This window comes from Oryza sativa, chromosome 5 (genome assembly GCF_034140825.1).
Source record: "Oryza sativa Japonica Group chromosome 5, ASM3414082v1".
Lineage (NCBI taxonomy): Eukaryota > Viridiplantae > Streptophyta > Magnoliopsida > Poales > Poaceae > Oryza > Oryza sativa.
In genome coordinates, this window is record NC_089039.1 from 25,145,257 (window position 1) to 25,161,933 (window position 16,677).

Below are 16,677 nucleotides of genomic sequence, written 5' to 3' on the forward strand. Positions count from 1 at the left end.
CAATTTCAGAAAAGCTATATTGCGAGTTGGTCTTTTAATTACAACCAAGTTCAGAAAACTGCTTGTGCTTGAAAAAACTTTTCTGTAATGACAATGCACAGATAGCTTTATTCACACGACGCATGGAATTGAAGCTTCCTCTGCAATCAATTTCAGGTTTCAACAGAAGCTCAGCTGAGCCAACATGAAAGCTGGGAAATTTGAATTCAGTTTCCCCCAGAGGCTGATAATTTGGGTTCAAATTTCCCCTGATTAAGCTCCAATCCTCCTCCTTTTTTTTTCTTTTTTGTGGGTAGCTCCAAATTTCTTGTCAGCACCTCAGGGCCAAGATTTTCGGTAGCAGCTACAACTCCAAAATGGCTTCAAAACCGTCGAAACAGTAGATATAACTGCTCAAATTTATGTGCTATGTCAGCTCATATGGCCGACCATGATACTACATCTGTTTGATCTTACGAGAACAGCAAGAAATTAGAACCAGCATGCCTAGCAAATGTTTTTCTTTTTTGTTTTGTTTTGTTTACAAACTGTGTTGTACACACTTTTCTTTTTGCATGATATGCTATTGTAACACCGACCCAATCAGTACACAAACAGCGGAAATTTTGGAAATTATCTAGAAGAAGAACTAATCCGATACTGGACACTAGGACTCACGACTCCACCACTACACGAATGGTGCTTCCCCCCATAAATACATGGCAGGCATCTGCATCTCAATTCAAACAACAGGTTGATACCACATTGGTAGATTTACCATGCTGCTAAGGATTATGCGATGGTTAATTTGTTTCAGCAAATCAATGGCGAATAGCATTCAAAATTGGTGGATCAGCGTAGGGACCATAGAGCCACCCCTTGGCAACATATCGGTAGACAGCCTCCGTGTAGTGAATCCCGTCCCAGGACACTGATGCTGTTGGATTCTTGCAAGCGACCACTCCAGGCATGGCGCAGGTAGCGCTTGCGTTCCAGTTATACACGCCACCAGTGCCACAGCAAGCCTTGAGAACTCCATCGGCACCGAATCCTGCAGATGTAAATGTTCAGAGATAAGCCACTGCCTTAGTAAGGTCCTGTTTGGGGAGTTTAAGATTCTGAGAATTTACTGATTGGTAGCCAACTTCTGAGAATTTAGAGAAACTGGGTTTTTCAGCTTCTGGGTTCTAGTTAATTTATTTTTTGGATTCTACAACTACAGATTCTCAGAATCTGGGTTTCTCAGAATCTGGGTGACAATCTGAACTGTTTGGGGGAGCTAGAGATTCTAAGAGAAGCTGCAGCAGCTAGAAGCTCCCCCAAACAGACCCTAAGACTGACCATAATCCTTTCATAGTTTTGATTATAAAACGTTTGTATAAATTGGTTGACACTTTTTTATTAGAAAATGGGATAAACCCAGCCTCTGCATCCAATCAGATATACACAGCCAAAATCCTGGTTGATGTATGTAACTTAACAAAGCTAGAACACAGTATGTACCAAATCGGCGAGGTTCTTGGGTGACTCGAATGATGGGTTGGTAGAAGTCGGCGAAGATGATCTTGGCATGAGGGTACTTGCGCCTGAGCCTGACGAGAGCTGCGCGAAGCAGCGTGTTGTGCCTCTTGGCCACGCTGTTGATGGCACGCAGGCATCCGAGGCCATCGTAGTCCGTCCTGTTGGGGCTCACTCGTTGCGTGAAGTGCTGGTGCACACCCTGTTGGTGGGTTCCCCGGCACGACCACATAAACCGCGCCTTGGTTGATGAGACTCTGTGATGTGCAAATTAAGCTGCAGATTTAGAATGTGGCTTGACAAATATTGCTCATTTTTCTTATATTCAGAAGCAACTTTGCCATGGTGTGACAAAGAGATCAAACTTTTTTCTTGAAAACATAACAAACTCAAACCAAAGTAAAACTTCACGGTATTACACTGGAGATTTGCTCCAATCCAGCAAAAAATACCTCGAGGTACCGGTACCCTACAGTACCAAATCGTTTCTGATCGTTGGATCTAACAATGCCCATCCTGCTCAGCTAGATTCAATGATCTCAAACGATTTAGTACCGTGAGGTACCAGTACTTCGAGGTACTTTTTGCTGGATCGGTGCAAATCTCATTACACTGAGTGATGGGTGTACCTCCACTCCCATGGTGATTTTTTTCACGACTCGAGGCATGTATGATTCGACCTCGTGTTTGGCCTTCCCAGCCATCCACATGAAGTTGTAGTCGTTCACTCCAAACTCTCCAACGATAAATAGGGACTTACTGAAGCAGTTCTTGAAATCTGCAGTTTGTTGAAATCAATTTAAGCCCACTGCGAAGTAGATACAAATACTCATTGGTTATATCTTCTCTGAAGGCCAGAATGAATTCGATTATCTAAAAATAAAGATCAATGCTGATTATTGGCGCCTATGATTCAGACTACTCGCCATTTGCATCTTCTTTGGTTGTGTTGCAAATCGATGGCTTGAGCTCCTCGAACCAGCCAAGCTGCACATCAAGTGAACTGTTCAGAAGCTTAAATGCCACAATGTTGTTCCTCTGGAAGTAGTCGATGCCAGTCGCCGGCGCGCCACCGACGGCGAAGTTTACGCCATGGGAGACACTTGAGCTATTCGCTAGGGAGGCTGGAAGGAAAGGGAGACCAAATTCCTCGGCTAGAAAGCACAACAAAGAAAAGTTAGTACTGCTGAGTTGTACCATGTAATATGTAAGTAAATTGCTCTCATCGTCCTCGTCAACTTAATACTAGTACCTCCGTCCCAAAATATAACAATTTTTGGCTATGAATCTGGACACATAGTTGTCCAGATTCATAATTAACAATGCTTATATTTTGAGACAGAGGGAATACCTTCGTTTTGTAATATATGGTGTCGTTGACTTTTTGATAAATGTTTAACCATTCGTATTATTCAAAATTTTTGTGTACATATAAGAAAATTTAAGTCATGCTTAAAGAATATTTGACGATAAATCAAGTCATAATAAAATAAATGATAGTTATATTTTTTTAATAAGATGACTGATCAAACGTATCAAACAAAATAAAAAACATCATATATTAAAAAACGGAGGGAATAATATTTTGGACGAACTGGTTAGTACGTGCAACTCAATGGTGCACATAATTAACGAGCATGCAAGTTCACAATAGAATTCTGAATTCTCCTGGTATAATTTGCTAGAAGTATTTCTAGGAGTTAACTTGAAAGAATTGTTTGTGTAGCACCCTGAATCTTTGAACGTTACTCAAGAAAGCGTTTTAAGCCCCAAAGGACATACATCTTCGTGTGCATGTGGCCCAAATAGCTATTAAAAAATATGAAAAAAAATATACAGATTATGATGTCACATATTGATTCACAAACATGCTACTCCAAATTAATTAGATACTGGGAGTAGAAAAAATAACAATTCAAACCACAAAAGGTGTGTGTGATCGTGTTCACAGTTATTTTCTTTCAGTGTACATATATTGAATTTAATCTTGCGTGTTTGTTCATAGATGTATAATACAACAACCATGCTTCAATTCTTTTTTCCATATATTTTACATAATTGAGTGGGCCACATGCACGAAACAAGGGCATAAATACTCAACTTACCAATGAAATCGATAATGACTCTTCCATCACTTACGCGGCCAGTGGGATGACCAAAGAATGACATGCCGTAAGGAGGCTTGTCATTCCATACGGGCGCTACCGGAGTTGCCATGATGACGAAATTACCGGTGTCGATGTACGAGTCTCCAAGAGAAAACATCGAGATGAAAAAATGCGAGGTAGAGCTCATATGGGAGAGACAGAAGATGAAGGCAATGGAGAATACAAGCTTGAGCTCCATGATGCTACTTGCTAGAAAAAATTTGAGGAGAGAACACCAGAGACACATGAGAAGTTGAGGGGTTTGCAAGCCACTTATAATCACATGGAGATGATCATATGCTTTATAAAAGTAACACTGTTTAAGACTTGAGAAGTAGTAATACACGTTGTTTAAGTGATCAAGTCTTCAGGTACGATTTGACAACCGAGGTGATCCTTCTTATTGGTCAATCCAGAATATTGCAACCAAGCTGGAAAATATCAAAGACCATAAAGGTTATAATTGCAGGACGAAAGAATTGTGATGTTACAAAAATGCAAGTTGAGTCAATATTTGGGTAAAGATCCACTTGACCAACCCAGAGACGCTGTGAGATGATCACGGCTTCACCGTTACAGATGTGTTGGCTCCGCTTGTTATTGACGCCGTTTCAGAAAAGCTGCGTTGGTCTGAATTACAGACAATCTTCAGAAAACTGCTTGATTGATTAATGGTAGCTTGAAAGAAATTTTCTTTGGTAATGACATAGTACCGAGCGTCCTGGAATCTCAAGCCATCAATTATGGGATCCTAGCACACGCCGCCAGCTGTGCCAATCCCCACGGGCCTTTTTGTTTTTTGTTCACATTTTTTTTCCCGATCTTTTTTCTTTTCTTTTTTTTTTGCTGTTTCTTTCCATTTTTTTTCAATCTTTCGCACTCCTCTTTACAAAATATAAAATTGAAAATTTTTTATTTTCACTTGAAAGTTTTCAAATATTGACTTGAAAGTTTTCAAATTTTGTGTTGAAAGTTTTCAAATTTTGAGTTGAAAGTTTTTTAATTTGACTTGAAAGTTTTCAAATATAGGTTGAAAGTTTTAAATTTGAATTGAAAGTTTTTCAAATTTGAGATGAAAACTTGAAAGTTTTCAAAATTTGACTTCAAAAAATTTAAATTTCGAGTTGAAAGTTTTTAATTTTGTGTTGAAAGTTTTCAAATTTTGAGTTGAAAGTTTTAAAATTTTGAGTTGAAAGTTTTTAAATTTGAGTTGAAAGTTATCAAGTTTGACTTGAAAGTTTTCAAATCTAGGTTGAAAATTTAAAATTTGAGTTGAAGGTTTTCAAATTTGAGATTAAAAGTTGAAAGTTTTCAAATTTTGACTTCAAAAAATTTAAATTTTGAGTTAAAAGTTTTCAAATCTGAGCTGAGTTGGAAGTCTTAAACTATATTTGAACAAAATATGGTTGAACGCGGCGAAAAGAAAAAATCGGTACTAATTACTCCCAGAGCTAATCTTGTTTTCTAATATGGCGTAATTAAAAAGCGAAAGATCAAATTAATCACATCGATAATGACGTTTTCTAATAGGGATATACGCCATAATTACCAGAAGAAAAATCAAAACTAATCATGGTACTAGTCACGTTTTTTTCTCAGACTCCGGTTTTGACCACTGCGCTAACGACACGTGTACCAGGTGGACGTATGCGCGAGTTCGACATCTGGCGCGTATGCGCTAATTAGTTCTTTCCTCAATTATTGAAAACCACATCTTGTTCACATGAAAGAGTTGAAAATTTTGAAAAGACTGGTAGACTCAGGTCCTCAATACTGTCTCACTGTAGTCTACTAGTACTCCCTCTGTCCAAAAAAAAAAACAAACCCTGGTTTCCGTGCTCAACGTTTGACCGTCTGTCTTATTTGAAAAAAATATTAAAAAAATTTAAAAAGACAAGTCACGCATAAAATATTAATCATGTTTTATCATCTAACAACAATAAAAATATGAATTATAAAAAAATTTCATATAAGACGGACAGTCAAAATTGGACACGGAAACTCAAGGTTTGCCTTTTTTTGGGACGGAGGGAGTAGTAGTCTACTGCATGACTTGGATTGTCAGGTGAGCCAACCCAAAGATGAGAGTTTTAGGAAGCTGGGCAATTTGAATTGAGGCTTCCCCAGACCTCCAAAAATCTTATCCTCAGGGCTATGATTTACGAAGCAGCTAGATATCATTTATATTACTACCTCCGTCCCAAAATAAGTGCAGCCGTAGGAACCGTGTCCGACGTTTGACCGTTCGTCTTATTTAAAAAATTTATGAAATTTTTTTAAAAAAATAGTCACACATAAAGTACTATTTATGTTTTATCATCTAATAACAATAAAAATATAAATCATAAAAAAATTTTAAATAAGACGAATGGTCAAAAGTTGAACATGAACAGTGCAAAACTGTACTTATTTTGAGACGGAGGGAGTACTATGAAAGAGAGTAGTGGTGCCACCACAACTTTTGCACTATTTTTTAAAAAAATTAGTCCGTGATAAAAAAAAATCGCAGAACATATAGCTGCTCAAATTTCCATGCTGACTGGCATGATCAACTTTTTTTTTGGATTGCTATTGTACGTAATTCCCTCATCAATCAACTAATACTCATTGGTACTATAAGGGCGCTGGCAAGGAGGTACCCCTAGCATTTCCTTTCCCTTTTCTTTTCAAAGAGGGGTCAGTACTGTCGAAGTTATTACAAAGGTAACTTATACGATGATATACTTTACTGTTTGCTTGGGCCGAATTTGGGTCATAACCACATTCGTCAAAATATGGTTTTTTTTTTATAGAAACTTTGGCGTCAACCCATCGGTTTTCTGGTTTTTCTAATTTTTTCTTTGACAGCATCTGAAAGATTTACCCTTTGATTTACCAGAAGTAGAGGCGGTGTGAATTTGTTTTAGGTGTACTCCGATCCAGGTCCAGCCCAAAACGGCCCACGGAGCTCTGGTCTCCCTCTGAGGCACGGCTTCGTTCATCCCAGGCGTCACTACGCCACCAACCTGCCTGCCGCTGTCTTGCCCGCAGCCGGAGACAACAACATCCGCCATAGAAGCGGTTGCCTCCATGAAGCGTCCACGGACAGCCTGCCGGAGCTAGCTCATTTTAAAACGAAATATTAATAAAAAAAATTCAAACAATAATGTCCAACTACAGATTGATTGTACACACTGATATAGGCCGTGTTTAGTTCCTCCTCCAAATTTTTTTTAACGTATACGGATAATATTTTAAGTATTAAACGTAGACTAATAACAAAACAAATTACAGATTCCACCTGTAAACCGCGAGACGAATTTATTAAGGCTAATTAATCCGCCATTAACAAATATTTACTGTAGCACCACATTGTCAAATCATGGCGTATTAGGCTCAAAAGATTCGTCTCGCAATTTACATGCAAACTGTGCAACTGGTTTTTTTTCGTCCACATTAATACTCTATGCATGTGTCCAAACATTTGATGTGACGGAATTTTTGAAAGTTCGAAGGGAACTAATCACAGCCATAGATTACATTTACCATGCTGCTAGGATTAATCATGTCATGGTTTTTGCTCTCAACAAATCAGTGATGGTGGTGGATAGCAGTCAAAATTGGGGGATCAGCATAAGGACCATAGAGCCACCCCTTGGCAACGAACCGGTTGATGGCCTCCGTGTAGTGAATCCCATCCCAGGATATCGAGGCCGATGGATCCTTGCAAGCGACCACTCCAGGTAAGGCGCACGCGGAGCTGACGTTGAAGTTGTAGGTGCCACCGGTGCCGCAGCAAGCCTTGAGAAGGCCGTCGCTTGCGAACCCTGAATAATTAATATTGCAAATGTTGAGACAAATTAAACTCCGGTCACTATCTCAGTGATGCACACCGTAGAATTGTCATCGTGTTTGAGAACGAAAGCACAAACAATTCCTATAATCTTTGCCAATTTCGATGGGTAAACTATTTGTACTCCCTCCATCCCATAATATAAGGGATTTTGAGTTTTTGTTTGTACTGTTTGATCACTCGTCTTATTAAAAATATTGGAATTATTATTTATTTTTTTGACTTACTTTATTATCCAAAGTACTTTAAGCACAACTTTTCGTTTTTTATATTTGCACAAATTTTTTTGAATAAAACGAGTGGTCAAACAGTGCAAGCAAAAACTCAAAATCCTTTATATTATGGGACGGAGGGAGTATATCTTATGCATGATTGCGTACAAAAAATATATATACTACATATGTTTCGTATTATAAGTCATTTTGACTTTTTCTTAACTAACCTTTTTTGAGTTGAGCAATATTTTTAACATAAGACACATATTATTAAAACATATTTAATGTTACGTTTAATAAAACTCAATTTGTATTATAGATATTAAATTTTTCTATAAACTTGATCATACTTGAAGAGATTTGAGTAAAAAAAATCAAAACGACCTATAATATAAAACAGAGGTAATATATTGTATGAACTAGTTGGTGCATATTACTTTCAAGAAAGCTTGGAATGTAGCATACCGAAATGGCTAGGGTTCCGCATGACTTGGATGATGGGTTGGTAGAAGTCGGCGAAGATGATCTTGGCATGGGGATACTTGCCCCTAAGCCTACCGAGAGCTACACGGAGCATCATGTTATGGCGCTTGGCCACGCCGTTGAGGGCGCCAAGGCAGCCGAGGCCATCATAGTCTGTCCTGTTGGGGCTCATGAGGACAGTGAGAAGCGCCGGTGCGCACCCGTTTGGTGGATTCCCAGCCACCACCACGTAAATCGCGCCTTGGTTGATGAGCATCTGAATATTCATATTAAGATAGAATTATCTTTCTTTTGATTCCAACGATTGGAACTCGACTTTTCCAAGTCTTTAAAGTAATGAGAAGGGTAAAAGTTTTAGTAAATGACTGTGATGTCTTTGAAAAAAAAAGAAGGGTAAAAAAATTGAGTAAATGACCGTGATGTGTTTGAAAAAGAAGAGAGTAAAATGTGCTGGATACCTCCACGCCCATGGTGATTTTTCTCACGACTTGTGGCACATAAGACTCAACCTCTTGTTTGCTCTTCCCTGCCATCCACAGGAAGTCGTAATCGTTCACCCCAAACTCCCCAACGAAGAAAAGTGATTTACCAAAACAATTCTTGAACCCTGTAGAGACCGATCAGTTTTCTTGATACTCCCTCTCTATAATATAAGACGTGTACATATTCGAAGATTCAACTTTAAAAAAAAATGACTAGTAATTATTATAATATAAATTAAATTTTATTTGTTAAAATTAATATCATTGGAGTGACATTTAAATTTATTATTTGTTGCAATAAACCTTATAGTATATGAGAAATTTTAAGTCAAAGATTAGTTTTAAAGATTGTGACAAGTTTAACCATGCCTTATATTATGGGATGGGGGAAGTAATAATTTCCGATGATTGAGAAGATAATATATACATATTTTGTTCCCTATGGTTGAGAGAATTTTCGATGCCATCCACTTACCATTGGCTTGTTCAGTAGTGGTGTTGCAAATGGATGGCTTGAGCTGCTCGAACCAACCCAGCTGCACATCCAGAGAAGTGTTCAGAAGCTTGAACGACACAATATTGTTCCTCTCGAAGTAGTCAATGCCAGTCGCCAATGCGCCGCCGACGGCGAAGTTTACGCCATTGGAGACACTCGAGCTATTCGCCATGGAGGCTGGAAGGAGAGGGAGCTCAAACTCCTCGGCTACAAATTAACCATGCATGTCAACGAATAGTTAGAGCTTTAGTACCCAAACCAATCGTGCAAATACTTGCATGCAGGTACTGAATAGTTATCCTTTCGTAGCATATATAATTTTTAGGAAGTTAAGAGATTTCAGTCCTTCAGAGGAGTTATCTTTGCAGGGATTCATTTGTCTGTCCCACTCTCTAAATTAGTCTGAAGATTTGAAGATTATTCTGTCTTCAAATAATTGCAATTAATTCATGGTTTGCCTATGTGAAAAGAAAATCATGAAATGCCAAATTAGTTGATCATTACTCAACTTACCAATGAAATCAACGATGACTCTCCCATCACTCATGCGACCTGTGGGGTGGCCAAAGAAGGTCATGCCATAAGGAAGCTTGTCGTACCGCAATGGCAGACCGGAAGGTGCCATGATCACGAAGTTGCCGGTGTCGATGTACGAGTCTCCAAGGGAAAATATCGAGGTGAAATAGTGCGAGATAGAACTCGCACCAGAAATACAGAAGAGGAAGACGAGGAAGAATACAAGTTTGAGCTCCATGCTTAATTTGTTTGCTACCTGCTATAGAAATGGGAAGAAAACCAAAGATACACGAGAAGATGAGGACTACCTAGTTACTTATAACCGTATGGAGATATGCTTGGATGTATATAATCAATTGTTTAAGACATAAATTAGTAACATAGGTACGTAGCCCTTTGTCAAACTGAGGTGGCTGTTGTTGCTTGATCAATACAATTTTCAATCCATCTAAATATATCTATATATATATCGTCGTTGACAAAGAGCATAAGTTTTATTCCCTTTCCGTTCTTAATAAACTAGTAGTCGTACACATACAGTGCACGTTTTTATCATGATTGATTGTGCAAATATTACTAGTTGTGTCGAAGTAAGTCTTGGGAATAACATGACAAAGACTATATATGTTAGTTCATTTTCATTTTCATTTAATACGATGTTTTGCATAATTATTTAGGAGTGGCTTAAGAATAAAGATCCAGCTATAAATCTGAGCTATTGGATCAAGTAGAGGCAAATCTCCAGGATACGGTCCATCCAATATGTAGTTATTGCAACAATTTCAAATTTGTGCTTTCTATACTGGTAGTTATATATAGATCTAGCTAGATAAAAGAAATAGATAAAGATAGATGAGGCCTTAGAATGTTGACTTAACATCTTAACTCGTTGATATATGTAATAATTAAATTTTGATATGTAAAAAATACTATTAATAGATTTTTCATGAAAAATATTTCCTTGTTGTATTTTGAACTTTTCTTATGAATACATATATATACTGGATAAAAACATCGGTCAAGTATATTCTTAGGAGACTGTCAGAATGACATCAACAGCATGTAAAAAAAGAACGGAAGGATTGCGGTTGTAAGGCAGAAGATTTGTGATAACAATCATAAAGTGCAATTTGACTATTTGAGCCATTATTTGGTATAAAAGTCCACTTTGACACCCTGGATTCGCCGTGCTATCTTAAACGTCACAGAATGGCTGGATTTGCAATTCGATAGATGCCGTTTCAGAGAAGCTAGCTAGGTAGAGTTGGTCTTTAATTTAAGGCAAAATTGGTTATATAGCATCGAAAGTTCACGTTTTTGGTTTTATAGCACCGAAAGTTACCGGTTCACTTTAATAGCATCCAAAGTTCACCATATTCCCATTTTTAGCACTTCCGTCAATTTTTCCGTCCGTCTTGATGGTTATTGATCCAGCCACACACATGATATGACATTTCTACCCCTCATTGACATGCATTACACTTGTACTTGTGAGGGGTAGAAACGTCATATCGTGTGTGTGGCTGGATCAAGACGGACGGAAAACGATCGAGAATTGACGGAAGTGTTAAAAATGGGAACATGGTAAACTTTGGGTGCTATTAAAGTGAACCGGTAACTTTCGGTGCTATAAAACCAAAAACGTGAACTTTCGATGCTATATAACCAATTTTGCCTTAATTTAATTACATATAAACCGTGTTCGAAAACCGCTAACCACTTGATGGTTTCAAACTTTTAATGGTACGCCTTGAAAGAACTTAAGAACCTTTCTGTAAATTTTTTTTTACCGCGAAACAGTGGAGGAAGCCTCCACGGTGATTTTCATATATTAAGGGAAGAAAAAACTGTACAAAGTATGTTAAGAAAGAGCCTTTCTGCAATTACAATATACAGATAATCTTGGAATTCCAATCCATCAATTAATTTGGGCTCAAGATTATCAAATCTTCTTTTTTCGTCGGGCCGACGAAGACAGCCGGCCAAAGTATATTAATAGATAAAAGAGAAGCTGTACAACATGCCCCGACAACAGACACACGCTCGCAGTTCGTCAAAGCACCACCTTTACAAATTTATTTACAAGGGCTACGTCAAGTTCTCAACCATCTTATCAGCACCTCATGCCAAGATTTTTATAGCCGCTACAAATTCACAATGGTTTTAGAATTCACAAGATGGCAAAATTCAACACATCTCACAGCTATGCAGTAAACCCCTGATGGGCGTGCGCGTGCTCAGACCTATACGCACGTCTGTACTAGTATGTATGTATGTATATACAAACTTTGTATAACTACATAGTAGGGTTTGTTGGAACCATGCCACCCTAATTTTGCAAGATTTGATATATGCCACCCGTATCTCAATGACATGTAGGACCCATATGAGTTAATGACATGTGGGTCAGGGTGACATCACAAATTTTGCAAAATTTGTGTGTATATATAGTATATACGTATAAATTTTGTATATATACATAAAATGTTTGTATAAGAAATATTCGTATATGTATAATTTTGTTGTGTATGTATATATTTTTTATAGAGAAAATGTACATATAAATACAAATTTTATATACGTATAGTACAAACTTTGGTTAAAACGGGCCAACCCACATGATGAAAATGAAGAAAATTGGACAAGCCTGTATTTTATATCAAAAATGAAAAAATAAGGGTAAACGGGCTAAGCCCACACGATAGAAATGGACTAAGTCTGCATTTTATATATAAAGAAAAGAACGGTAACAGGCTGAAAACTGCATAATGGGCTCCCACGTGCAGGGAGCCGCGCAACTGACCGCTAATTAGCGATCCCCTATGCAGAAAGCCAGAAATAAGAATTGTTGAAACAATATACTCAAAAAAATATATCTGATTAAAATTTCATGTTAAGTCCAGCATGCTCAATATTGTTGTGGAATTCATTACAAAGGCAAAAACTAGAGGATGGTTATATGGTACTCAACTAATATACCACTCAATCTAACAGCAAGGTGACTTCCCCATGGTTAACGCAAGAGTTGGAGCAGTTACCCCACAGAACCCTTTAATCTGACCTGGCCAATTGTCAACAAAAAATGAATAGCCTTCAGCTTTCTTCACTCAACGTTTATCTTTTGCTTCTTCGTGTGCTCCTTGTTTTTCTTGGCCTCACGGCGCTCCCTCTTGAGCCCCTTGATGTCGTTTGATAAAGACATCTTTGCAATCTTTAACAGTCAAAACCATGAATCAGATTAGGATGTCAAAAGGCAAGTTCAACCTTTACAGCTGAAGGAAAAACAAAACAAACTCTTACCTGCTGGTCTGGAATGTAGACCTTGCCCAACTTGCCCTGCACAGGATCCTTCGTGACATTTTTCATCTGCGAGAAGGTCCATAGTAATTGTGAATACCATAGTGGTGACTGAAGGGTCTTTCTTAGCATGAACGCAAGAAAAGGAGCAATAGTTGCTTAGGCTAATGGCACCAAAGGTGCAATCTTATTAGCAACCTAGCAATAATGAAATGAACAAAGACAGTTAGTGATCAATTGGTTTTACCTTCTTAGCATGATCGGCAGTCTTCATTGCTTCCTTCTTCAAACTTTCAGCTGGATATCGGTGCCGCCTAACTACTAGGTCCATCGAAGGTCCAACTTCAACCAGCTCCATTCTAGGAATAGATGTGCCAGACCGTTTCAGACGGAGAGCACAGTGCATCAAGTAGACAGTGGTAGGGGATATTGCTGTGCACACAAATACCCGATCTACACCGGCAAGATTCAGATTCTCTACCACCTACATCAGTAGCAAACAGGTTATGCCAAAGCTCAATGTATTATCTATTCACAATGTGCAAATCGACAAATAAAAAAGATGCACACCTCTCCTCTGAAAAGATCAAGCAGCACTTCCTTCAAATGCTTCAGCTCTTCAACACTTTCAAAATGCTCCCCAATGAAGGTAAAGAAAGGCTTTGAGCCAAGCTTAGGTGCCAGTTTCTTATCATAGACATATGATTCAATTTATTTGTAGTTCTCAACTCCTACTTCAACAAGGTCATATATATGGTGATCATAAGTCCTTCCCAAAACAAGATTGTTGGGCCTCTTCTTTGAGTGAGAACCATACTGGAATAACAAGAACAACAAAAAGAAAGTTTACAGTCAAAACGGTACATAAACATAATCTCTTAAAACACATCACTTGGTTACTACCACATTTAAATAAAAATTATGGAACTACAAGCACTTGGAATAGGCACGGAGTAAGCTTCAGATAGGTTCCACGTAAGTGGTGTCAAGTTCATAGTTTAGTTCACAGTTTAGCTCCACCTCTCCTCGACACTACCAAATCGCTAGAAATAACAATAACAATCTATAATTGCAGATAGAATAAATTGAACTTACTACAATTAGGCTGCAATCCGTCTTGAGTGAGAAGAACTCAAGCGAAGTTTCGCCGCCGCTCTCGAACGGCCTGATGTTCTCATTCTTCTTGGAGTACCTGACGGCATTATCACGCTTCAGGTGGAACAAATCTGCGAGCACGGAGTTCAGCACCGCGCTGGTCTTGGTCCCATGGAGAACAAGCGTCTTCTTGCCGGTCTCAACCTGGTTCAATCAAAATCATCAGAGGAGAAAACTCAGGCCGGAATCTCACGGAGGAGCAGCGAGCGAGAGGGACGCTCACGAGCTTGGGCGCGTGCTTGAGGAGCTCCCTCTTGGCGCGGTGGCTCTTGGGCGCCCTGATCGCCACCATCTTCTTCTTCTTCTTCTCCGGCTCCGGTCGATCGATGCCGCCGCGACGGGGAGGTGGAGTCGGCGGCGAGCGGCGGCGCGGTCTTCTCTTGTGTCGCGGAAGGGGAGGGAAGAGATGGATGGACGGATGGGATTGGCGGGAGTCGGAGAGGTTGGACGGCTCAGATCGTTCGTAGTGCTCCTCCGAGATTGGCCTAATGTTCATGCGCCTTTTGGGCTTAGGTTTGTCAAAACTCGGCCCAATTTGCCACGAGACGGCCGGTCAGCCTGGTCCAGCACGAGATCGGACGGTCCACGTTGATATGGACTTGAATGTGTGTCTAGATTCATTAACATGTATATGAATGTGAGCAATGCTAGAAATTTTTATAATATGAATCGGAGAAAGTATTTTACAATGAAATTTGATAGTAATGATAAATGTGTTTCAACATACGTCGCACCTCTCAACTTTTTGAATATTTTTTTCATCACTACTTATATACTCCATATTTCATCTTGACACACAGAACAAGGATAAGTAATTCTACTTATCATATATTTAAATATGCTACTAGTCATTCCTCGTAAATAAGCGATTCATTAATATTTACATTTCTCGATGCCCATATAGCCAATCTTGTGTAGAAGAATGAAGAGTCGCATATTAAATCCGAGAAAATCATTAAGATAGGTTGTTGGATTGAAAATATGCCTATCAAAAATAAATTTTTCAGATTTAGAAATATAACTATCAAAAATATATGAAGGGAGTAGGTTGGAAGCATCCAGGCTGATTTAAACATTTAAGGTTTTAACTTTCAGTCAAATAGTCATGGAAAAAGTTGAAAACATTTTGAATGTTTGCTAATGGTGTTATTTATGGTTCTATAAAATTTTAGCTTAAAATATGGCAAATGCTATTAAGAAGTAAACCATTTTTAATAGTTTATAAGGGTTAAAATAAGCCAAAAAAATATTTTAGAAGGTTAAGTGATCAAAATGGAATAGTTTGAGTAGAATGAACTTTTTTTTTTACTATGGTTATTCATTGTTATTTAATTTTATCAATAATGATGACGTGGTAATAGCTAACGTTTCTCTTCCCTTCCACGTGGGACCCAGCGTGCAGGCCGCGCCGACCGAGGCGCGCACTAGCCGTTAACCCCCCCGCGCCGCCACCGACACCCAACGGTCGCCGGCGAGACTCTCCCTCCCTTTATTAACGCCTCCATCTCTCGCCCTCCACATCATCCCACTCTCTCTCACCCAACGAATTCCCTCGCAAATCCGTCCAAGTTCATCGACACAAGAAGCTCGAGCTCGCTGTGTGTGCTTGCAATGGCGGGGGTGCACACGCACAGGGCGTTCCTGCTCTGCAACTACCTCCTCCTCGGCGCCGCCTCGGGCTGCATCTTCCTCACGCTCTCCCTCCGCCTCCTCCCGTCCCCGTGCGGCCTCCTCCTCGTCTTCCTCCACGCCCTCACCGCCGTCCTCGCCGCCGCGGCCTGCTCGGGCTCCTTCACCGCCCCCGGCGGCGGCGGTGGCACGCACACGGCGCACACCGCGTCCGCCGTCCTCACCGCCATCTTCCAGGGTGCCGCCGCGCTGCTCGCCTTCACCCGCACCGGCGACTTCCTCGCCGAGCTGCGGTCCTACGTCCGGGAGGAGGACGGCGAGGTGATCCTCGAGCTCGTCGGCGGGCTCGGCGCCGCCATCTTCGTCCTCGAGTGGGCCGCTCTCGCCCTCGCGTTCGCGCTCCGCCTCGGCGACGACGGCGCCGACGGCGACGAACACGACGGCGGGTACGCCAAGAGCTGGCAATCAGGTTACCATGTCTGATCCATCGAGACTGATGAACAGAGAAGCATAAGAGAGGAATTCTTCGATTCTTCTTTTTTCTTTGTGTTTATTTACTGAATTCGTGCGGCTATTCAGCTGTGATTACAGTGTTGCTGCAATTTTTTTTTACTGCTCTCTTCTTGGCTTCTTGAACTAAAGAAGTGCAAGGCAAATGTATTGCTTTGCTGTGTAGTATTCGTTTTCCTTTACCGGATCTGGTATAAATTAGAGGAAATCATGTCATTCGCTTGAATGAAATTTGTCAAATTTCTCGTAAACAACCTTTGCGGGCAATGTTGGTATGATTTCTCAATAGAAATTTTGTCATTCAACCAAGGAAATTTCTTGTTACCATCCTTGTTAGTGAACAACCAACTTTAAAAGTTTAAAGTGGAGGAAATTTATAATTCACTTGAATGAAATTTGTAAAAAGAAGTGCGGTTTG

The 16,677-nt window shown here is 39.7% G+C and overlaps 2 protein-coding genes and 2 pseudogenes across 2 annotated transcripts; 1 reads left to right on the forward strand and 3 right to left on the reverse strand.

The window, feature by feature from the left end:
- Positions 1-468: 468 nt before the first annotated feature.
- On the reverse strand, positions 469-3,915 carry LOC4339258 (GDSL esterase/lipase At5g45910-like; annotated as a pseudogene).
- A 3,244-nt stretch (positions 3,916-7,159) lies between these two features.
- On the reverse strand, positions 7,160-9,960 carry LOC9269310 (GDSL esterase/lipase At5g45910). Its single transcript, XM_015782486.3, has 5 exons — positions 9,666-9,960; positions 9,132-9,359; positions 8,633-8,781; positions 8,157-8,430; positions 7,160-7,450 (listed from the first exon to the last, which is right to left on the reverse strand). Exons 1-5 carry the CDS (start codon positions 9,904-9,906, stop codon positions 7,215-7,217), a joined length of 1,128 nt encoding a protein of 375 aa, XP_015637972.1. The 5' UTR covers positions 9,907-9,960; the 3' UTR covers positions 7,160-7,214.
- Positions 9,961-12,527: 2,567 nt separating this feature from the next.
- Positions 12,528-14,509, reverse strand: LOC4339259 (ribosome production factor 2 homolog; annotated as a pseudogene).
- A 1,130-nt stretch (positions 14,510-15,639) lies between these two features.
- On the forward strand, positions 15,640-16,510 carry LOC4339260 (uncharacterized). The gene has a single exon (XM_015782487.3). The coding sequence runs from the start codon at positions 15,732-15,734 to the stop codon at positions 16,230-16,232; it is 501 nt and encodes a 166-aa protein (XP_015637973.1). The 5' UTR covers positions 15,640-15,731; the 3' UTR covers positions 16,233-16,510.
- The last annotated feature ends 167 nt before the right edge of the window (positions 16,511-16,677 follow it).